The 23,788-nt window shown below is 35.1% G+C and overlaps 3 protein-coding genes across 3 annotated transcripts; 2 read left to right on the plus strand and 1 right to left on the minus strand.

Moving 5' to 3' along the window:
• The first annotated feature begins 302 nt into the window (after nucleotides 1–302).
• On the plus strand, nucleotides 303–2,641 carry LOC120279943 (F-box/LRR-repeat protein At4g29420). Its single transcript, XM_039286623.1, has 2 exons — nucleotides 303–784; nucleotides 1,624–2,641. Exons 1-2 carry the CDS (start codon nucleotides 331–333, stop codon nucleotides 2,466–2,468), a joined length of 1,299 nt encoding a protein of 432 aa, XP_039142557.1. The 5' UTR covers nucleotides 303–330; the 3' UTR covers nucleotides 2,469–2,641.
• Nucleotides 2,642–3,462: 821 nt separating this feature from the next.
• LOC120280369 (nucleophosmin) lies at nucleotides 3,463–6,268 on the plus strand. The gene is made up of 7 exons (XM_039287192.1): nucleotides 3,463–3,708; nucleotides 3,829–3,939; nucleotides 4,457–4,525; nucleotides 5,215–5,346; nucleotides 5,470–5,547; nucleotides 5,624–5,758; nucleotides 5,847–6,268. The coding sequence occupies exons 1-7, from the start codon at nucleotides 3,502–3,504 to the stop codon at nucleotides 6,030–6,032; spliced, it is 918 nt and encodes a 305-aa protein (XP_039143126.1). The 5' UTR covers nucleotides 3,463–3,501; the 3' UTR covers nucleotides 6,033–6,268.
• Nucleotides 6,269–7,329: 1,061 nt separating this feature from the next.
• Nucleotides 7,330–16,066, minus strand: LOC120280368 (xaa-Pro dipeptidase). Its single transcript, XM_039287191.1, has 16 exons — nucleotides 15,863–16,066; nucleotides 15,738–15,787; nucleotides 15,282–15,342; nucleotides 13,350–13,445; nucleotides 13,128–13,277; nucleotides 12,107–12,238; nucleotides 11,230–11,357; nucleotides 10,184–10,226; nucleotides 9,697–9,780; nucleotides 8,816–8,857; nucleotides 8,591–8,661; nucleotides 8,374–8,427; nucleotides 8,179–8,284; nucleotides 8,025–8,093; nucleotides 7,789–7,932; nucleotides 7,330–7,661 (listed from the first exon to the last, which is right to left on the minus strand). Exons 1-16 carry the CDS (start codon nucleotides 16,007–16,009, stop codon nucleotides 7,512–7,514), a joined length of 1,527 nt encoding a protein of 508 aa, XP_039143125.1. The 5' UTR covers nucleotides 16,010–16,066; the 3' UTR covers nucleotides 7,330–7,511.
• Between the last annotated feature and the right edge of the window lie 7,722 nt (nucleotides 16,067–23,788).

Genomic DNA, 23,788 nt, shown 5'->3' on the forward strand with positions numbered 1-23,788 from the left:
TATAAACTCATTACTAAAAACAGTCATCATTGTAGTTATTTTAATAAACTTATTTCATAAAATTTTATAAAAAATTAGTTATTATTTTTTTTTAAATTACCCCTAATTTATTCCGAGTAATTTTGAAAAAAAAACTAAATATTTTTTAATATTAGAAAATTACAGATAAAAAAGAGTATGAAATGAATTTGTAACAAATAAAAAAGAACGGAGGGAGAGAGAACATGAAATCGAGTTCACTGGATTATTATTATTATTATTATTATTATTATAAGATGGTTTTTCCTCTTATATATATTATTAAAAAAAAATTAAAAAAAAAGGGAAAAAATGGAGGAGCTTCCCTGCCATCTCGTCGTTGACATCCTGAGCCGGCTCTCCGATTCCACCGACCTTGCTCGCTGCCGCCTCGCTTGCTCGACCCTCCGATCGCTATCCTACGCCGTCACCGCCGTCCACGTCACCTGCTCACCGGACCGATTCCTCCGATCCCGTGATCCAGCCACAGCCGAAGATCTCGTCCCTTTCAAATCCCTCGTCGCAAACCTCGCTTGCCTCCTCTCCTCCTCCTTCCTCTCCCTCTGCCTCTCCGTCCACCACCCTCCGTCCGCCACTGGCGAGGAGGATCCCGACGAGTCAGACGACCTCCACCTCACCGCCGTTGACTTCCTCTCCCAATGGCTCCCCATCCTTTCCCCTCGCCTTACCTCGCTTTCTATCTCAGATTATTGGATCCAGTCCTGCTGGCGGAGGTCTCTTGCCCTCTGCTTCATCTCTGATCACTGTGAGATTTCTATCCTTGAATTCTCTGTTTTTCATTTTGTTTACCTTTTGAATTGTGCTTTTAGATTGGTTCATCTTCTTTAAATGGATTCAGCTGAAAATAATTCGTGTTAATTCTCTTGAATTCTGTTGAAAAATGTAATTTTTTTTAATTGGATGTGAAATTATCCCGGAAACCGTGCATATTGTTCATTGTTATGGACCTCCAAGGATTTGATTTTCTTGGGAAGCATTTGGAATATCTCTTAGCTTTTGATGAGATTGCTGTTTTTGTGATAATTCTGGCGTTCATTTGATTAGAATGCTCAATCTTGAGGATTAGTAGTTCTCATTGGATCACTCTCTTGATTGGATATATGTTCTGGCTGGAATTAGGGTTTGCACTTGAGATTTTGCACTCTATTTGTTCTTTAGCATTCAGTTTGGGTGTTTAGATGGAGGAAAACATAGAGGAAAGCAAGAAAATAACAGAAAACTCAATGAATACAGCACTCTTTCATCTGCAAATCTACTGTCAGTATGTTACACTTTACCTTCACATTTCTTTTTTTCCATTGTTTTTTAGTAATTTGAATTCATCCTTCAACTTTGTAGTGAATTAGTATTTAAACAAACATTACTCTTTTATGTTTTGTTTTTTCGCTGGATATAATAGTTTGGCACAGTTGTTTGATTACACATTCAGCAAATTAACCATTGCATTTCGTCGGAAATGTTGCTAAACCAGTGGTTGATTGAATGACCATTATATTCTAGCAAGTCTAAAGAACTCGAACATGAAAATAGTTAATATTACTTTTGATAAGGTACTCTTTTGAGGTAAAAATTTTGCGGCTGCAGGTGACAACCTTCGATCTTTAGAGTTGAAAAATGCTTGGTTATCAGTAGAGCGTATGAAGCCAATGCTGAAATTGACAGCTCTGGCTCTGGAATTCATTAGACTTGAAGATGAGAACTTGGATAAGTTGAATGCAGCCTTTCCTTCTCTCCAGGTTCTGAAGCTAATTAAAGTTGGAGGTCTTAAATATCCAAAGATTCACCTCCCACACTTAAGGGTCTGTCATTGGACGGTATCCAATTACCCGTATTCTTTGACCATCGATGCACCCGAACTCATTGAGCTGAACTTGACATGTGTCGAGCCTAGGTCTGTTGTTCTTAAAACACCTTCACTTCTGAAACTCAATTTGGAGATAAATAAGCCGAGCGGAATCTTTCAATTGGAAGGGCTCCTTAATCTCGAGTCTCTTAAGATGGTGGCTTCGGATGTGCAATGTCTCATCAAGCTGTTTAAAGGTTGCAAGGCAGTCAGGAAGCTGGAACTCGATGCACCCGAATATTCAGACAAATGTACTACCGGAACTTTTACCTTCGAGGACCTTCTGATCTCCTTCCCCGGCATGAATGATCTTAAATTGGGACCGCGCATAATAAACAACTGTTTCGAGCCCCGATGCCTTCAGATGCCAGTTGAATGGCAGAAACTGAAGTATTTGGAGGTGCATCTGCCACCTTTTGATTTGGATTTTAGTTTTGTGGTTTGCATTCTTAATTTCTGTCTCCCAAACTGCCTGGTAACAATCCTGTTCCATGCTGATGTCTCAACAATTGACAGAAACCAGTTTGTTTCCAAGTGTAGCAGCAGTTTTGCAAGGATAAGGTGGAAATGGGGAATGTGGAAATAGTCCTCTAAAAATGCAGCTGCTTAATTTGCTTTGTAGTCCAAAATTTTGGACTTTGTGAAATAACATAATGCTTGTAGAATGCTTTCTGGTGAATTATTCATTGTATTTTTGAATTGCTGGCCAGAGTTTTCAAATTCATGAAGTAGCTGGTTATGGCTTTTATCCTCATTAAATTGTGATTTGTGATTAGTATATATACTTTGCAGGGAAGTAATATATACAAAACTGTATCTTAAAAAAAATACAATGATTATTATCCATACCATGTTTGTTGTTGATTTTCCGGTTTTCAAGGTATCAGTTTCCTAGGGTGAGGTGCCAGGAGTCATAAAAAAATATTTTTTTTTTTTTAGTGTTTTTAACTTATAAAATTCAAACTTCTTGGGTAAGGTAAACCATCTAAACCTTGAAATTATAATATATTTGTATTTAACAAAATATCATGCTCTTAGTAAAAATCAAGAAATAATAATAATATTTTAGAAATAATAAATTACTTTCTCCGGTCCTTTTTAATTGTCCATTTTAAATAATTCACATGAATTAAAAAAAATAGTTAAATTTTATTGGTAATCTAAAATTTATAAAAATTATATTGATATTTTAAAATTATTCTTATTTAAAATATGATTTAATAAAATATATAGTTGAATATAATTTATTAAAAATTGTATAATTACATTAAAAAAATTAGATAAAAAGCAAAAAAATATAAAATAAAACCTCTAAAATGAGATAGGTAAAAAGGACCGAGGAAGTAATATATAAACCAAATTTGCTTATTTTAATTTTTTTTTAAAGTTACCATGTGAGTAATTAATCAATTATAGGAATATAGAAATAACTATGTTTTTTTAAGGAACAGATAATAAAAAATAAAAATAATTGGGAGTTCTTCACAAGATCAGCCAATCAAAATATGCCAGCTCGGATTGGTGACGTGGAGAAAACTCACACAGGGTTTATTAAAGACTTCGCGGAAATCATGGTTTCCATCGGAGAAGACGAAGAAGAAGAAGATCGAGAGGAAGCCATGGCGCGGCTCGTCTTCGGTCTCTCCCTTGCTCTCCTTCTTCTCTTCTTCTCATGCTCTCCTCTTGCCTTTGCTTCTCCGAAGAAGCCTGTTTCAGTGGCCCGTCGAGAGGACATACCCTTCATCAAGTGCCAGGTCTGTGAGAAGATCGCCAGAGAGATTCACAACCTTGTCCAGAAGAAGGAGGCACTGGTTTCGCCTAAAAAGGTGTGATTTTTTTTTTTTATTCTTTATGGCTACTTTGATTTCTCTTTGTTTTTGGGTTCGTTTTGGATTGGATTTGATTGGATCTGATGGGCTGGTTGTGGTTTTGGGATTTGGATTTAGGTTTCGGAGTTTCAGATCATTGAGATTGCGGAGAATGTGTGTAATTTGAAGAAGGAGGAGGCGGATTGGATCCTCCGGATTGATGTTGTTGAGAAAGGAGACAAATTGGAGGTATAGAACTGTGTTCCTTTTTCTTTTAAATTTCTTTCTTAGATTCATTTAAATTTATCATTTTAGCATGAAGTAGTTTGGGAGCTGTATTTTCTTTTGTGAAATGCATTCTATAAATTCAAACTTTGTTTTGATGAATTTCAAGGTGCAACATGGTTCCAACATTAATAAGTATCATTTGAACTTGTTATCAAAGATGTTTTTTTTTTCTTTTAGTAGAAACCATTTATTTCAATCCTAGCTATTTTAGATTTTTCTTCTTCTTGTTTTTTTTTTCCCTAAGAATTCCGTGCTTGTTTTGCTGTTGTGGCATCTGTGTGATCAGGGTGGGATGGAATTGGTATTTGTTCTGTAACCTTCTTAGCCCTAATTGTATGCAGTTCTTATTTAGAAACTACATTGTTTGAAAATATGATCTTTGGTGCTTATCTTATTAGAGCATTATATAGTTTTATATCTGATGGATGATTCCTTGACCGGTTTGTATCATTGCTAATGTTTTGCTTCTCTTTTCCAGCTTGTTGATCAAGGCACTGAAGGACAGTGTAATTCAGAATGTAAGACCATTGAGCGAGCTTGTCAGGAGGTGGATATAATCTTCTCATTATTTTGCATTGTGATTCAATCTGTTGTTTCTTCTTTTTCCTTATTGCATTTAAAGAAAGAAACTGCATGATTATGACAAAATGTGTTTGCCTTTATTGCGGTGATAATTTAAATGGGAAAATTGTATAGCATCTGAGATTACCATTTTAACATAAGAGTTGATTCTGCACGGAGTAGGCAATGCTAACTCTATATTTTACCAAAAATAATGCCATTGCACTTGTTCTTCTTCTCTATTCAAAGGTTTTAAGGATTGGAAAAGAATACATTCAATGACAAAAATTTTAGTGGTTGCCTCATGATTGTTTTCACAAAGGTTGACGCCAGGGGGTGTCAAAATCACATGCATAATTAACCATTTTGGTTTTTGATGTGTATGTTCTCTAGTCCTTTGATGCTGGCATAAATTGCCTGTTGTGGGTGTAGTTGGCCAACATTTACTGGCCCATTCATGGTGGATTTCTGTTTAGGATGGGCGAGGTGAAAATTTTATTCATGGGATTTGATGTTGATTTAGGCATTAAAATATCCGGGGCCATTCCCTAAAATGAAATTATTCGTAAGCACGCGAAGTTGTTATAATTAGATAGCCTGCTATGTATCAAATCTTCAGGGAAACATATTATTCCATTTGTCTGTGTTTCTTAACCTCCATCTATTCTATTGCAGGTCATGGGGTACTCAGATACTGATGTTGCTGAGTATTTGTATAAAAGCAAGCCTTCAGTTGATGCCTTGATAGATTTTCTCTGCAATGACCTTTCTAAAGCATGCTCTGTCAAGCCACCTCCAGTTCCAAAGGTAATTGTATTCATATATAATTGAAATTCTTATTCAAAGAGAATATTCCATTGCTTTGCATTTAAAAACATTGGAATCCTGATTAATATGTTATTAAAATACAAATTTGTGAATTGCATGCAGGATAGAGTTCCTGGTGAGCCTTTTGTTGCCAAGTCATCGAAAGAGGCTGAAATGGAAAAAATCTTGAAATCAATGGAGGTACACTTTGCTTAATATGGTAACAAACAATATTAGTTTTCTTGATTCTATATGTAAACTGTCTATAATCTCTCAGGGCATGCCCGGGGCACCAAATATGAAAATGTACTCCAGGGAAGACTTGATGAACATGAACAATTTTGGCGGTGAAGATGACGATGAAGACGATGAAGACGATGAGGATGAAGATGACAAATTTCCGGCCAATCTGGTAACATATTTAACTTGTTTTCATCAAGTGATTTCAAATCAGATATTCTTTGTATTTTCTTTGAACTTACGGACTCGTTTTCCTTCAGGGGAAAATTCTGAAGGAGAAAGACAATCATAAGAAAGATTTCAAGCAGACAATTCTGCAAGGCATTTCAGAAACAAAAACAATGATAAAGAGTCACATAAACAAAGTATCAGGGAAGGTAAAGAATTGGCTGTGGAGTAAGAAAGTGGCTCAGAAGACTTCAAAGGCAGGCAAAGCTGAGCTTTAGGACTGAACAACAACTTCATTATGGAAATCACAAACCTTGTTTGCAGACTAAAATTAGTGTACCAACTCAAGTCCCTCTTTTTTTTTGTTCCCTTGAAAATTTGAGTGTAGGTCTTGTACACTAATTTCTGATGCATTGATACGCATAGCTTTACATTCTCTTTGGATAATATTTGTAACTAAATAGTTTTGAGACTCAATTTTAGTGCGGCAAATTAATTCTATGATTTGAGCGCTTTTAGTTATACACTTTATCATTGCCCTGTCCTCAAAGCACACTTAACTGGGTATGCAAAAGGTGATGTGCATCTGTTTTTTAGGTGCATTGTTTTTTATAAAATTGTCTGATAATTTAATGAAAAATTAAAATAGTTCTATAATAATAAATTTCAGCCGGTCTAAATATAGGAAAAAAAAAGGCTAAACCCCTAGAATGAATGATTGTTGAGATCCTCATGTAAAACTTCATGTTGCTTTTATAATGTCCTATAAAAACATTTCAATTTGTTTTTATGTTTCTACGGTGAAATCAACTTAAAAATCTTACAATGTAAAGTTGGGTTTTTAATTTTTATAATAAAATCTTTAGTTGATTTCTTATCATCAGGACTAGACCTTTTCATAGGCTGGGCCGGGTTCGTGCCAAGCTCGGTCCATAATTATTTAAATTCAAGTTCGTGCAAACTCGGCTTTAGCCCAAGAATATGAGCCTTAACTTTTACCAAAATTTGTCCAAATTTAATGACCATTAACCAGGCATGCTCAAGCCTGCCCAAATAGATTTTTCATCAAATAATAAATAAATTATAAAAAAATTAACAATAATATTAATCTGTGAATATAATCAAATATTATTCTACAAAACACTTCAAAATTAAAATACCAAATACACATCTTTATTCAATCACAACCACTAATATTCATACCATTATAATCAATAACAATCAACAATAAATATATATTATATAAATGTATATAAAATTAATTAATAAATGCTCAATGACAATTAAAACCATTATATATATATATATAACTAATTAATAAATATATTTTATAATTTAGACCGGGCTAAGTTCTTAACAATAAATATGTATTAAACATGTCCAAAGATTGGGCTACCAACCCAAGCCCAAAGATCCGTAGGGCTTGGACAAATATATAAAACCCGATGACCGGGTCTTGAACAAAATAAAAAGTCTGTTTTAAAAACGGGCTGGATTTGGTAATTTGCAAGGGTAAAACAGCAATTACCCATTTTTTTTGTAGGGGAATACAAGCACAAAACCTCATAAAAATCATGACTAGAACTAAACAATGATCATATAATAAAAAATTAAAGACATTTGTGTTTACAATCTCAACAATAAGCTTGAGATGAGAGCCACCTTACACAACTTGAACAGTTGCTTAAATTGCCAAAAGATGACATTATGAAAAAAGAGATGTCCATGTTTCCTGTAAAACTAACAATGCACTGAGCTCAATTGCTATCAAGATTTAGTTTGTTCTCTGATTTATTTCTGATAAAATTGGAATCTAAAGGCCACTGAGCACCTGCCATTACAGCTTCAATCTCCCATGTCTCTCTAGGGCAGTTTGTAAGATTCTTACAACCAGTAGAGGTAACATACTGCAAAATAAAAGTCAAATCCGAGTTCAGAAATATCGAAACAAAACACAAACAACTCTCAGTACGTGGTTACGTATTTCATGAAAGCTCAAAGCCGAACTCTCAGGGTGCTTAGATTAGGGCATACCACATCGCTTTCGATTCGAACACCGCCAAAGTCCTTGTATTTATCTAGTTCCTTGCGGTTGAAAAAGTCCGATGTCTCGGGAGCTTGTAAAGCAGGAATCAGCAGAGCATCTATGAAGTAGCACCCTGGTTCGACGGTTATCACCTGAGAAAAAATAAAATAAAAGTTATCAATCAATATTTAAGATCTGAAAGTTTACGCTAATTAATGGCATGAGTAAATAAATCACTACAAACCATGCCCTCTTTCAATTCTCTAGCTGTTCGCAAAGACTTTAATCCTGGTTCTTTAGGTCTCTCAATCCCCTACAAGTTTGACAAATTATGATATGCTCAAGAACAGTACCAAAGCAAAGAAAATATTCAAAAGAATAATTAATATTTCGAAAACCTTAGGATAGCCTCCTGGATCATGTGTGTCAATTCCAAGGAGGTGTCCTAGACCATGCGGCATAAAAATAGCACCTAATCTTTTGGCCATCATATCATCAATATTGCTGAAATATGGTAAAAAAAACAGATAAATCAATAAAACTTGTCATAGTCTTCTGATAGATAAATTAGGAAGTTCTCAAGGACAACATACCCAACTAAAATGCTCCCTTTTTGCAATGATTCAAGGATGATCTTCTCTGCCAATCTGCAAGGATATAACCCATAAGGCCTTGTATATGATATATCACATCACAAAATATGAAGACATCCATAGAATGAAATTACGCGCATAGTTTAAAACAAGAAATAGACACAAGATGACTACAAATTGCGTACACAATCTAAACATAACCTGACTAGAAACCCACTTGTGCATGTCAACCCAACCAACTCCGGGCTTCATCTCAGATAAAACGGCATTATGAGCTTTGAGGACAGCCTGTGCAATAAATAAATGAATTTATCATTAGATGAGCTTAGGTCTAAAAACTATCGACAGCAATAAGTGGCGATAACATCAAGCTCCATGCTTATTTCTATCCCATGAATGCAAATAACTCCTAAGGAAGCATAGAGGAAATTATTTTACTCACATTATATATAATAGCTTGATCCTTTGTGAATCTACCATTGACCTGCATTATGACAAAAATAGGCATCTTCCAGGTAAGAAATTTGTGTTTGTCTTCATAGAATATAATAGTTATTACAATGTAGGAGAAGCTTAGAAATGTGCTCACAATGGAGTTCCTATCACCATTTTGACATCAATACTCTAATACCAAAAATTTTCCAGACTATATAGGATTACGTGCGGTATTAGCATTTGCATGGCAGTCCATGATTATTTCTTTATTTGGCACCATTATTATACTAAAATCTTCTGCTTATATTGTTTGTCATACAAAACATTACAAATGCCTGAAACAATTCAATTGTGAAGAGAGCAAGCTAGGTAAATGAGCCTGATCTAGCCATGTATATGTCTAGTATCCAAACCATGTTGCAGCAATCTTAACTCATTTATCATCCACCTTTTTTCTTCCAGAACTTTGGCATTGTTCACACTCGTAAAAGAAACTAGTATAACTATGTCACAGGAATTTCTCCACTGACTCTCCAGTTTAAAATATTATTTCAATTAATGTATCATAGATCATGCAGGCACTACATGGTGACAACTAAAAACAATGTGTTCCCCTTTGAACTGGTTCCTTAAGAATAGATTTTCAGTGAGTGGAAAAATATCTGATTTCGGTTGTGTCAAAAAATTTTTTTTGATGAGAACCACAAGTTACAAACAAAGCCACAATACAGATCGAAATAAAGAGGTTTACTTGGAGTAAATTGATGCAACAATTGAAAATGCCACCAAAATCAAAATCTACTCCAAATGAGAAACTGATTAGTCACTTTTTAAGCAACATGCAAATCATTGGAGATATCATACAATAATGAATACCCAGTTACTCACAGGAAATGAGCATGTTATATCAGATCCATAAAAATGATATTCAGCCCCCATGTCAAATAGTGCCATGTCTCCATCCTTTAGAGTCTGCACAGAAAACATTCAAAACAAACCTACAGTTATTTAAATAGTGTCGACTTCTCTGCTGAGTGAACAGAAATAAAAGGAAAATGTGAGCAAGAATGCTCATGACAAAAATCAGAATGAAGAAGTAAATGTTAAAGTTAATAAACAAAAGCCATGTTTTTCAGTAACTGGGACAACTTTTGGAGTTCAGTTGCAACAGTTCTTGTACATGTGAATCAACAATTTGAGTTACCTTTAACAGGTAAATTAAATAAAAGCAAGGTAAGTTGATTGACATTGACTAACACCACTACTAGTGTAGTAGCAAAGTAGTGGCAAATAATTCCCAAAACAATGGAATCAACTAGATTAAACTATAATTTTTTAATAGGGAAAAGATGCGAATGCAAGTCTAAAAGCATACTCTGTCATTGGGTGCAGCAGCATGGCCATAATGAAGAACAGAACTGCAACAGGAAAAAAATATCAGTTGCAAACTGGTAATAGAATAGAGTGTATTGAACCAAAAAAATTTGTTGGCGTGAAAATTGAAGCAATAACCTACATATATTTTATTTCACACCATTGTGAATTTAGACTAGAAATTAAAACCTAACATAATATAATCTTAGACACGCAAAATCAATAAATGAAAAGGGGTTCACAAATGAACAAGCCAGCTTGCAAGCTCCTCAAGTTCGCCTCAAATTAAGCTTGAATCCAGTTCATTCAGGTTCAGTTTCATTTATCATAAATTTGATTTATATTAACATATTTTTATTATAAAATTATTAGTTATTATTTTTATGTAGAGACAAGTGCCTTTTGGTTGACTCTAACTTAACCAGTTTACTTTTATAGTGAATTTCCACACTGTAAAAATAAAGTTTGCCCCACTTTTAAATGAATTGAACTTGATCCAGCCCTTGTTAGTTCAAGCTCTGCTAGTTTGAATAGGGCATAATGCTTTACAAGTATAAACAAATATGTTATTCATCTAGGCTTGTATCATACTTGTCGAATATTAATTTTTTGAAATAATTATTTTCTCACACTAACACAGGAAAGGCAATAACCAGCCAACGCAGCAAACAACAATTTTTACAGAACTCTCCATCTTGGACTAAATAAACAACCTTCATCCACACATTTGAGCTCAATTAAATAGAAGCTTCAAACCAGAACTTATAAGGAATCTGATAAACAAACAAAACAAACATGACTTGTTTAGTGTCAAAAATAATATCAACCTGTGAGGACAATCAGAAAAACACAACAAAGAAAATATTGAATTCTTGACATAGTAAACATGAACCAGGTAAGGTGGTATGACTCACACTGCCACAATCAGGGTGTAACATCTCTCAAAAGGATTAAATGACCAACAACAAGAAGAAATAAAAATTTAAAAAATCCATGTATTGTAGGTTGTGATAAGTTAAGTGCTATGCTAACCAAGAAAATTCTCACCTATTTTCTCCTGTAGCGCATATGCATGTATATGAGCAATGCCTGCAGCCACCATACATGTAAATGTGATGAAGAAAAGTGCTTTCCAACTGATATTCTTTCATACCAGCTCTAGTTTGTCTCATAACCTATTCCAAGGACTGTGCTAGGTTAGAACAGTCACATGAAAAGATAAAATAATTACTTGTATCAGAAGAACAGAATTCAGAACTGTATGAAAGACAGTTGATCAAAAAGCACAAAAAGAATTCTCCTGCTTAGAAGAAAACAGAGTTTACATCAGTAAAAGCAATCAGAAAAGATGAACACAAAATCCATAACGCAAAAGCAATCCAATTAAAATTCATATATTCATGATGGGCAAAAATCAACACTTGCATTACAAGCACAACAGGAGCCAAATAGATGTGTTACATAACATAAAAAAGATTGTAACTTGAACAGAATAAACTATTGCCAGGCCTATACTATGCCCAAGAAAGCAATAGACTTCCCTTCATGTCATTCAATATTATCACCAACTATTCTTAAGATTTTTTATTAGCTCTTTCTACAAAACATCCACTGCCCTAAATTTCGCTTTTATTCATGACAACCGCAAGGAAGATTCCATTTGTTCTTTCTTCAATTGAAGAATCATCGGACAAATAGCAGAACTCAATATTTAACACATTTAAAAGATAAAATTAACAGATACAATTGCATTACAACATAAAAACCCAATGAGTGAAAAAACATACAACATTTTCAATAAACCAGAAACCCACCAAGAGAGGCATGAGGTTATATCCCACAGATGGCTACACTTGTGAGATTGTGAAATAGTCCATACAAAAATGAAAAATGAGGCAGAGAATCTTTAGAGCTACTATATTACCTCGATATGGGCTTCTGAGCTCACATCATTGGCATATTGGATTAAAGCAAGTTCCAGCTCGGACTTAAATACACGACATTCAGTCAAAATAGGATGAAGGGTGCTCAAATCCGTGTCAAATTTCTCCATCTCCTGCAGCATACTCCAAATTTAAAAATTAATACTGCATGGTAGATATTTGTCTAATAGAAATCATGAATGCACTCTCCAGTAACAAAGAACTTTGGATAATAGGCAATCACTATATTTTACAAGATTATAATTCTCTCAAGAAACCTATTCATAGCGAACTTCTGTAATATTTTTATACATAGAACTGAGTCCAGTACCAATCTGCAGACAGAAAATGAGAAAAATCGAGATAAAGAGATTGGTGAGAATGGTGGTTAAACTAGCAAGGGATAAAAGGAATGGTAACCAAAGGAAAAAATACCAAACTTAAAATAGTAAAACTTCACAGTAATATTTTATGCATTTCATTGCTTTATGTTGCAATAATAAATATAGACATCCATAACTCATTTTAGCTATCAAAATGTATTTTATAACTGATACACTTGAGATCCTGAACCATTTAGAATTTGATGTCTAAAATTAAAATATTTTCCTCTATCAATATTTCAGCAGTATTTCCCGACATAACATTTTGAAGAGTGCTTGGAGATATCAAAACATATTTGATAACTGCAAGATAACACAAAAACATGGAACAAGTACAAAAAATTTCACATGAGCCCTGTGAATGAGCAACTAGAATCATAACTGACTTTGACAAAATATTAGGAGTTGCTTGCCTTCAACCACTTCAGTTTCTCTTATTTGAGAAGTTATATATAAACACACACACACTAAAGCATGCAGAATAGTCACAAACAGAAAACATTTAATTTTATTACATTATGCATTCACCACAGTTTGAAATCAGGATCTCCCTCTTAAATATGGGCAGGGTGAGCTATCATTCTTAATCTGTATGGCCTTTACTAAAAAGACGTGTTCTGAGTGCTAGATGAACACAAACCTCAAGTACTGCAGGCTTAGAAAAGTTATTGCTGTCAGTGTTCAGCCCATACAACAAAAAAAGTAATGGTTTTTCAGATTCTCCATACTGATCAGTCAGCACTTGCACAATCTCATCAACATAGAAAACCTTGCTCACCATATATCTTTCCTGAAAATAACAATAAAAATCAAATATGCTGGTAAATTATGGCAGTAATGTACAACTTGGAAGTATAATTACCTTAAAGTAGACCAATGGCTTTATCTCTCCCAACCAAACAGCATAATCAGGTGACAATCTAGGAGCAAACAGTAATGATTGTCCAGATGCTATGTCCTTCCAAAATGAGGAGAACTAGTGTCAACTGTCAAGACGAGGAAAAATTGAAAGCAGGCCTAGCACTATGTGAGTAAAAAATCACCTAGGCAGAAAAGCCCATTTAAGTGGTAAGAATTACCCAAGTTGTCAATAAAAAGCAAATCTAAACTGTATCATATCAGAGTAAAGATCATCTATAGATGTCTAACAGCAGGAGACTTACTCCAAAAATTAACTTGCTCGATAACTAAGCAAACAAGCTAGATTCAGACTATGAGAATGAGAGGTAGACAGAGGGGAAAAACTTGATTTCCATTTCCCATTACGTTATGGTCCTGATGAAATATTCATCAAATCTCATCCAAGAATATGCATCTGATTCATGACAACCGCTAAAAATAAATATAACCATAAAAGAAAGATTTGGAAATGTTTGTTAGCACTGTAATCTTTTGTAGTCTAGGACTCTAAAATCTATTTGCTAGAACTCTTCACAAACATTAACATTGAACTAATGCAACGTATGACCAACATGACCAAATCATTCCTGGGATCTTTGACAGGCATCGGTGTGACTTTTGTGCCTAACATGTAAGAAGGAAAATGTTGCAAACAATACTTGAGCGAGTCCATTTGCCGGACCAATTTATGGCAGATAACATAAAAGGCATACAGTGAATCCAATTTAGAAGGGAATGGTCATTCATGATAATTATAAATTGATACATATTCACCTGGTATTATTATTTGATACACATCCACCTGCATAGTTATTAAAGGTGCGCCTCTGAGGCACAAGGCCCCCTAGGCTCCAACCTAAACTCCTCGTTGCCTTGAAAGCGCATGACATTAAAGAGTCACCCTAAGGGGCACGCCTTGTCTCTAGGCTCAAGGTGATTTGAGGCACGCCTTAATAAAGTGCACCTTTTTTTATTTTTATTTTTGTTTTTTCAGTTTTTAAAAGCTTGACAAATATAAGCCATTAAATGACTATCAAATAAAATCTCAACCGTCAAAAAAAAATTATATATATATATATATATATTTTAGTTTTTAAGAGCTAGATAAATATGAACCATTATAGATCAAGAGTTTGAATTTGAAGAAGAAGAAGAAAAAGAATATTAAGATGAAAGGATGAATATAAGAATGAATGGGAGAATAGCAATCAAGAAAATGATGAAGCTATTGAATTTGATAGCAATTAGAATCTCTTACCGTAATAGTATTTCTTAGTAGTAGCAAAGTAGTAGTTGGTGGTTTTCTTGCTACATTGATAATATGTCATTTCGCTCTATGCATGTTTTATTCAAAATTAAACTTTAAACTTAAATTTTTCTTATTTTATAGAATTTTAGTATGTATTATGAATTTTATAAATTTTTTAATTCTTTTAAATTTTTTGCGCTTTGCTTTGGAAAGTCACACGCCTAAACTTTGCACTTTGCGCCTCAGCAATATGAACCCCTAGCGCCTTGATGCGCCTTGCGCTTTTAATAACTATGTCCACGTGGTATTTTTGCCAAGTATATTCAGTACACGTCAAAGCCATAGAGGTTTGATGTTTTACAGATCTTGCCAGTCTGTAACAGGCCACTGTGTTTTCAGGAAAATACAGAATATTCACTAGGACACAATTTCATAATCATTATGTACAGTGCTGAGAACTCTGTTCTACCGTTAAACAAACATAATATTATGTCCACTAGAGGTTGAAAAAACTGCTATATAAAAAGAAGCACGGGAAATATACTGCTGCTTGCAGAAGGACTGTAGTCCAGAATCTATGTATCATCAGCCTTGAAGTAAAAGACTTAATCAATACAAAATAAAGAAAGGAAAACTAGAACTTACAATTGCTCCATAGAAACCTGGCTCTCTGACCCCAAATAAATATGAAAAATAACTCTCTTGCCTGAAAATCACATAAAACCGAAGACTAATATTCAAGTTCTGTAGAAACTCAGAAAGCAATAACTGAAAACATGAAACAAACATCCCTCCCAACAAACACACTAGCAAAAATAATATGATACAACCTTCAAGTAAACCTTGAAAAATCAGCCAATAAAAATTTGCCCAAAAAAATCAGAATTTCAGAAGATAAAATTTTTAATTAAAGTACATCCAAAACATAAACTTCAAATTTGAAGTTAGTCACCATCAATTTGCCTATCAAAAATCTATTCTTTCTCGTAGCAAAACCTCTAGAGAAAAACATCATCAAGATTACTACTTTATGGCAGTACCAAAATCCAACACTAAATTCTCTTGATCCTAGGGAGCTCGAGGAAACAGAACGATCAATACCTGAAGAGCTCGATGTGATCCGTGCAGTACCTCGTTTGCTCCTCGCCGCCCTGAAAAAGATCGAAAATCCAGATGAAAAACAGCAAGAATGGAAGAGATAGGAAGCGATCCCGGATGAATGATACCTGAAGGAGAACGAAGCCACGGATAGGGCGAGAGGAAGCGGCAAGGCTCTCACGGAGAGCCTGGACGAGCTTGTCGCGGTTCTGGGCGTAGAGCTCCATGGGAATCGAGGGCGGAGATCGAGCGGAGGGCCCCGACGACGGCGCCATGCGAGCGGCGACGCAGAGTTCCTTCGAAATGGTCCACTGAATCAATGAAACAACGATCGAAGAAACACAGTGATACGGAAAGCTGGAGTTCGGATTCGGATCTTTATGGCACCGGATCCGACCCGTTAAATATATAATCATTGCATGATGGTAATAAATCACTTTTTGGAGAACTTGAAATAAAAAGGAAACATTTCATGACGATTTACTAAATTTATTTTCTTGAGTTTTATTTGAATCAATTTTTTTTTTTAAATTTTGATAATTAGATTTCAAATAAACATAAAGGTAAAGGTAAAGAAAAATTATTAAATGAACAGTGAAATTTTATTTCATTTTATTTTGATAAAGCAATAAGCAACTCACTACAAGTGGTTCTCAGAAGAATAGTTAGATACGATGATGCACTAGCAATTATGGTGCTTAATGACTTTTTAGAAATTTACTATGTGAGACGAGCTAAGATACGGGGTAATGATGTCATGCTAAGTGCGTTCACAATTATATATTAAAGATCATAACCCCAGAATGGTAAATTCTCAACTCTATAGAGATAAAGAATATGTGTCACGCCCCGACCCGCGGGCCCACGGGACGCGATAATCACCGCAGCAATCCCGAGGAGGGATACCCCACCACTCAACCCTCAGGACGCCGCAAGGCTGATCAATACACCTAGAATTAAACAATAGTAACAACAACAACAACAACAGTAGGATACAGAAATATAGAGGTTCACAAATACACAAGGAAACAACACTAACAACAGTAAGAAATGCTAATACATGAAAGTTTCAGAGTTATTTAGATATCAAACCATGCAACAAAGTTTTTTACACACTAGTGGATCCATAGGTCTTATAATATGTTCCGTGACAACAACAACATACATGAATTGAAGGAAATACAACAGAAGATAGAATAGTCGCAAATGCCCAGTACGCTGCCACACAGTCACACCTACTACCTGCAACAGACTGGAAGGAAGAAAGAGGGATGAGTAACTCAAGTTACTCAGTGAGGGGAGGTTAGCACAACTTTAACAGAAATACACCAACAGTAATAACATTAATAAAACATCAAAATAAAAGCTTTACCAAAACAATGCTAGTTTAGAAACATTAACACATATAATAGAAGTTTTCAAAAGGATTAAAATAACATAATAATACCAAGAAAACTATTTTTACCCCAACTAGGGTTTACAACACCAAAACCACAAAACATGGTTTTAATAAATAAGCACAATACCCAACACTCACCCAGCATAATGTGGTCTAGAAAACTCTCTAAACCTTCGTCGTGCCCATGGCTAGGTTCAGAGCCATCAAGGTACTCATGCCCTTGACGTTGACCCAGCAGTTCACCGGTTGGTGACTTCGGCTACCCGATGAATATCTAGTCAGGGCTCCACACTCCCACCTGAACTGGCCCTCGTAGTAATAAGCCGGTCATCACGCCACCTCAACAGGCTGGCCGTGGAGACCACCTACTGCAGTAGGATATCACCATACAGTCACCACAATAAACACAACTCCACTCGGAGTATAAAGTCATCCATATTCATCAATCAACAACACCTCAACCATTGTACGAGGACAAGATAAAACACAAGGAAAGCTCAAGCTTTTAACACAATTTAATTTACAAATCCCACACAAGAAACAACATGATAACCATTTCCTTCCAACCATTTAAAATGAGTTTCAAGCCTTAAATTTCACAAAATCAATGATTTCCACAACAAATCTCAAGTTTCATACAAAATAAGGATTTCACAATATATATATATATATATTCATCTCTAACTATTGGCATTCTTCTAATTAAAGTTATGCTCAACAATTCCACTCACCGAATTGACGATTTGTCTTCCTTGATAGCTACTCCTCGGCTAAATTTTTGCCTCGAGCCAAGACTTCTCCTTGCCAAAATATAACAAAACACAATAATAATTAGCAAATAAAACAAATCACACAAGAAAAACCCTAAGTTTTCTAACAAAGAACCCTAATTCGATCCTAGGGTTAGCTCAAAGCTAGGTCTAAAGGTTACCAATGAATTCCTGAGGGTTTTAGCTTCACTCTAGTCCAAAGAAATCAAAGAAACAACTAAAGATTGTCGGTGCTCGAATTTGCTACAGTAAACCCGGCCCTTATATTATGGTTTTCTCCCAGTTTACAACACCAATTCAAGAAATTTCTTCACAAACATTCTCATACATGAACAACAAGTCAATGGCTTCAATTTGAGCAAATAAACAACTAAATCCATGGAGAAATCTAGGTTTTGAAAAAATCTAAATACAAGAAAATACAAGAAGAAAATATGGTATAAAACATTAAATCCAAGTTTACCAAGTTCAAGAGTGAGGGAGGAAGGGAAAGGACACTTCGTTCATCGGAAAACCTCGCCAAAAAAATTTTAGGATGAGAGAAGGGTTCGACCAAACTAGGGAAGAAGAACAAATGAAGAAAGGCTTTTAGAGTAAAAAAATTCGTGCTGCTACAATAACTGACGCCTACAATAACAAACCACTACAGGACCGGGCTGCTATAGAACCAGACTGCTACAGAACCAGACCGCTACAGTATTGAGCTGAAAAATCTATAAAAATGGGCTAGTTCAATCTACAGTAAAAAACTGGTTATAACAATATGAATTTTCCTATAGTGTGAATAATATTCTATAATATTTTTTATAGCATTGTATAATAAACTGTAATATTAATGGCAGAGAAATTCGACCCTTTAGTGCCCCACTCACACTCACATGTCTTTCCACTGCACTTAGTAGTATTTACTATTTAGCTAAACCATGAACTTTGTGTACACAAATGGGCTAAGAAAAAAAATTATTTTGAAATTTTGTCAATAAAAATCCTCTACTTCTTTATATTCGGGTTGTTGATAAATTCAAAATCTATAGCCATCCTAGAGCCGTTAGATCAACAGCTAATGCCCCTCTCCTCCCCTTTTCTCTCTCTCTCTAAACCCTAGCCTTACATATTTCTGTCTTAACGTATTGTAATATATATAAGGTAAATTATTTAAATAGTTACTCAAGGTATCCAAACTTTTGATTCACACTCATACTTACACTATTAATGGAAACTTGACATGTCACATAACTTATTCCACATCAAGTATGTCATATAATATCCTCTCTTTTTTGTGTTTAATTTATATTTAATGCTGAGTTATTATTGACTATATTATGAAATTGAAATCTCAGTTGTGTTACAGAAATTGAAAAATCAGTGTGAAATCACACGAATGGCATACACATATGCTAAAATTAGAGTACCCAATTAAAAAATTTTATAATTGGATTACTCAAATGAGGGTTCCTGAATAATTCGGGGCTATTTAAATAATTTACCACATATATATACTTCATCTTAATTCTATCCTCCAAATTTTACTATCCATTCAAGTTTTTCTTGAGTGGACATTTGGCATATTATTATTGGTAAATCCCCCAAATTTTACTATATTCGCACTGGTACACATTAACATAAATCTATTCTTTTGGATTTGTTGACAAATGTGGTGGCACATGTTATCAGATGTTGCCCGCGAGTGAGCATACCATTGGCTTAAATTGTTTTTTTTTCTCCACTAACCCTAGATCTTATCTTGGAGCCGCCGGTCTTCTCTACTAACCCCTCAACACTCCCAACCCTCTTTGGTGGCAACTGGACTTGCCTTCCCTTGCCTCCATCCATCCCAGTGACATCGCGGTCCTCCTTGACCTCATTCTATCCCCCAAATTTTACTATTCATTCAAGTTTTTCTTGAGTGGACATTTGGCATGTGGTTATTGGTAAATCCCCCAAATTTTACTATATTCACGCTGGTACACGTTAACATAAATTTGTTCTTTTGGATTTGTTGACAAATGTGCTAGCACACGTTACCGGATGTTGCCCGCGAGTGAGCATACCATTGGCTTAAATTGTTTTTTTTCTCCACTAACCCTAGATCTTAACTTGGAGCCGCTGGTCTTCTCTACTAACCCCTCAACACTCCCAACCCTCACCGGCGGCAAGGGAAGGTATTACTATTCATTCAAGTTTTTCTTGAGAGGACATTTGGCAAGCTATTATTGGTAAATCTCTCAAATTTTACTATATTCGCGCTGGTACACGTTAACATAAATCTGTTCTTTTGGATTTGTTGACAAATGTGGTGGCACATGTTATTGGATGTTGCCCGCAAGTGAGCATACTATTGGCTTAAATTGTTTTTTTTTTCTCCACTAACCCTAGATCTTATCTTGGAGCCGTCGGTCTTCTCTACTAACCCCTCATCACTCCCAACCCTCCCCGGCGGCAAGGGAAGGCATTACTATTCATTCAAGTTTTTTCTTGAGTGGACATTTGCCACGCTGTCATTAGTAAATCTCCCAAATTTTACTATATTTGCACTGGTACACGTTAACATAAATCTGTTCTTTTGGATTTGTTGACAAATGTGGTGGCACACATTACTGGATGTTGCCCGCGAGTGAGCATACTATTGGCTTAAATTATTTTTTTTTCCTCCACTAACCCTAAATCTTATCTTGGAGCTGCCGGTCTTCTCTACTAACCCCTCAACACTCCCAACCCTCCCCGGCGGCAAGGGAAGGCATTACTATTCATTCAAGTTTTTCTTGAGTGCATGTTGTTATTGGTAAATCCCCCAAATTTTATTATATTCGTGCTGGTATATGTTACCATAAATATATTCTTTTGGATTTGTTGACAAATGTGCAGGCACAAATTAATCATTGAGGTTGGTGCAAAATATATTAATCTATCTATCACTAATTTAATTAACAAAAGGTAAGTCTTTTTGCAAAGGCTTCAAAAGAAGTTACTTTAACATCAAACCTATATCAAGTATTATAATATTTAGGCTAATTAGTGTAGCATAAAAGGCTAATAGCATCTTTTGGTTGGGTCGGTAACTCTAATCATTATTTATTTTGACAGCATGTTCACATGTATTTTTAAATTCTAAGATTTTTATTTTTAAATCTCCAAATGAGTTTATACTTTATTTTATTATTCTTGGCATATTATATGCACCTTCTGAACCAAGTTAAAAATAACATTTTATTTATATTTAGTTTTAATATAATATATGTTTTATTAATTCTTATACATGTGACTTCATTACTTCATTAATTACACTACATCTTAATATTACCACGATTATTATTTTTTTTAATTTTTTTTAAATTATATATTTTTTTAATAAAACTTTCCATATCTCTTTTATAAATAATATAATATAATCTATCAGGGAATAACTTGGATATTTATAAACAACTGTGTGTCCATAGATATTTATAGAGTAATGCTATATGTTACTACTAGCTTTTCCGAATTCCTTAACCGAATGAGGTGGCGACTCATATGGCATCCAACTCACACTGACATTCTCTTTCCTAATCAGCTATTTAAAAAAAAACTAAAACAAAAAGGATGAAAAAAGACTCAGAGATTAAAGCCCTAAATCTCTTCATCTGACTCCCGTCCCCATCTCGCCGTCCTCATCCCAGATAATGCAGCCACCGCCGTCGCCCCCATCTCGCCGTCCCCATCTCGCCGTCCTCATTCCGGCTACCCTAAATCTCGCCCCCCGACTCCCGTCCCCATCTCGCCGTCTTGGCTCTTGTCTCGTCGTCACTGCTGGAGAAAGGATCACAACGTCACTGTTCTCATCCCGGATAACGCCGTCGCCGTCGCAGTTTGTTCTGGCTAACGCATTCACTGTCGCCGTCCCCTCCCAGCTATCGTCGTTTCGGTCTCGACTCCTCTTCTGTCCTCGCCAATCTATTCCGGCTAACTCATTCAAATTGTTGGAAAGAATCCCTTTCTTTGGCATGATCATTGGCCTGTTACAGACTATGCGAAGATCTTTGAATGCTTGTTATTTGTTGAAAAGATTGAAGAAGAGGCTGGTAAAGTTATATCCAAGATTAGAGAGGTAGGAACTAAGGCAAGGAGCGGAAACTTTGCTCATGATCATATATTTGGCTCATTAATCCAATCTGTGCCATATATTGTTGTTCTTATGCATACACCATAGTCGGAAAAGACGGCGGCCCTCAGAGTTGGATGACATATTTTTCAGCTTCAAGCCTTCAAAGTATAAGCTATGGAACTAATAACGTTTCATGTGAGTCTAAAGTGTTGCAAAGCAATTGGAAGTGAAGTATACAATGGCAGAACAAAGAATAGGGTATAGAAGCTTGTGAATGTTGGGAGGGTATTATTTCATTTTTTGCTAACAGTAATAAGGTGCTCAAATTGAAGCAGCTTGTAATTGTTCTGATAGAGAAACATACTTCTACTTTTCATTGTTATTTTTGTGGGTGTTATAGTATAATGTTTCTCAAATAGTTCTTTTTGTCTAATTCTACATAAAAGACCATAACCAATTGCTTTGTCTACTATAATTGATATTGCAGTGAATGATTTGGTGTATGGGATTTCATCATCTTGCTTGCTAACCAATTATTCAGAAGCAATACTTCACATGGTATAACATGGAGGTTTAGATAAATGTTTTATGAATTATTATCATTACCAGCAATCTCTTTCATAATTTAGTAGACCATTCTGGTGAGCATTGATGCAATAACCAAGGTCATAGCCCTTTTTTTTTCATCAGATCATACCAGTAAATACCATAAATTGGGAAAGCAACACTAATAAATTTTCACGAACTTCCATCATTTCTAAAGTTATTGTTCACTGGATGTGAATCATTTCAAGAACAACAAAAAAAGAGTAAACAACTTATTCCTGAAAAATAAATTTTCCTTGCAGTATTAAGCTGTTGTTCATTGGATGTGTTCATCATGGTAGCTATCACTGATCACTGAGACGAACCTCTCGAGCCAAGTTAGATGGTAGAGATCTTTTATGGTATCCATGTATAGGTCTGAACATGGAGGAGGTGATTGGCAGGGCTGATGGTCACTAAGGCCGAATCCTCCAGCCAGGTGCACTACAATTAACTTCTTTTGAATTAAGTAACTGGAACGGGATTGCGACGGCATCGACGTTATCCAGGATGAGGACGGTGATGTTGTGATTCTTTCTCCGGTGGTCACGACGAGACAAGAGCCGAGATGGCGAGATGGGGACCAGAGTCGGGGGGGGAGGGAGATTTAAGGTAGCTGGAATGAGGACTGTGAGATGTGGGCGACGGCAGTGGCGTTATCCTGGATAAGGACGATGAGATGGGGACGGGAGTCGGATGGAGAGATTTAGGGCTTTAATCTCTGAGTCTTTTTCCGTCCTTTTTGTTTTATTTTTTTTAAATAGCTGATTAGGAAAGAGAATGTCAGTGTGAGTTGGATGCCATGTGAGTCGCCACCTCATTCGGTTAAGGAATTCGGATAAGCTAGTAGTAACATATAGCATTACTCATATTTATAATATTTAAATCATTGAATATCTTTGCGGCCCCACGGTTAGCAAATAGGTATAAGATCTATTTATTTTTATCTATCTAACTATCTACTTATAAGAAGAATTATGTATTTCTTTAATAAAACTTCCCATATCTCTTTTATAAATAATATAATATAACCAGTTGATATATATATATATATATATATATATATTAGATATATATTTTAAAAAAATAAATAGAACTTATATAAAAAGAGAGATAATTATTTAAACAAAATATATTTTCAAGTAATGATTTTTAAAAAAAAATATAAATGAGTAAGATGAATTGAATGAATTTAATTATTATTTTTTTTAATAAAATG

Source organism: Dioscorea cayenensis, chromosome 17, assembly GCF_009730915.1.
Source record: "Dioscorea cayenensis subsp. rotundata cultivar TDr96_F1 chromosome 17, TDr96_F1_v2_PseudoChromosome.rev07_lg8_w22 25.fasta, whole genome shotgun sequence".
Taxonomy (NCBI): Eukaryota; Viridiplantae; Streptophyta; class Magnoliopsida; order Dioscoreales; family Dioscoreaceae; genus Dioscorea; species Dioscorea cayenensis.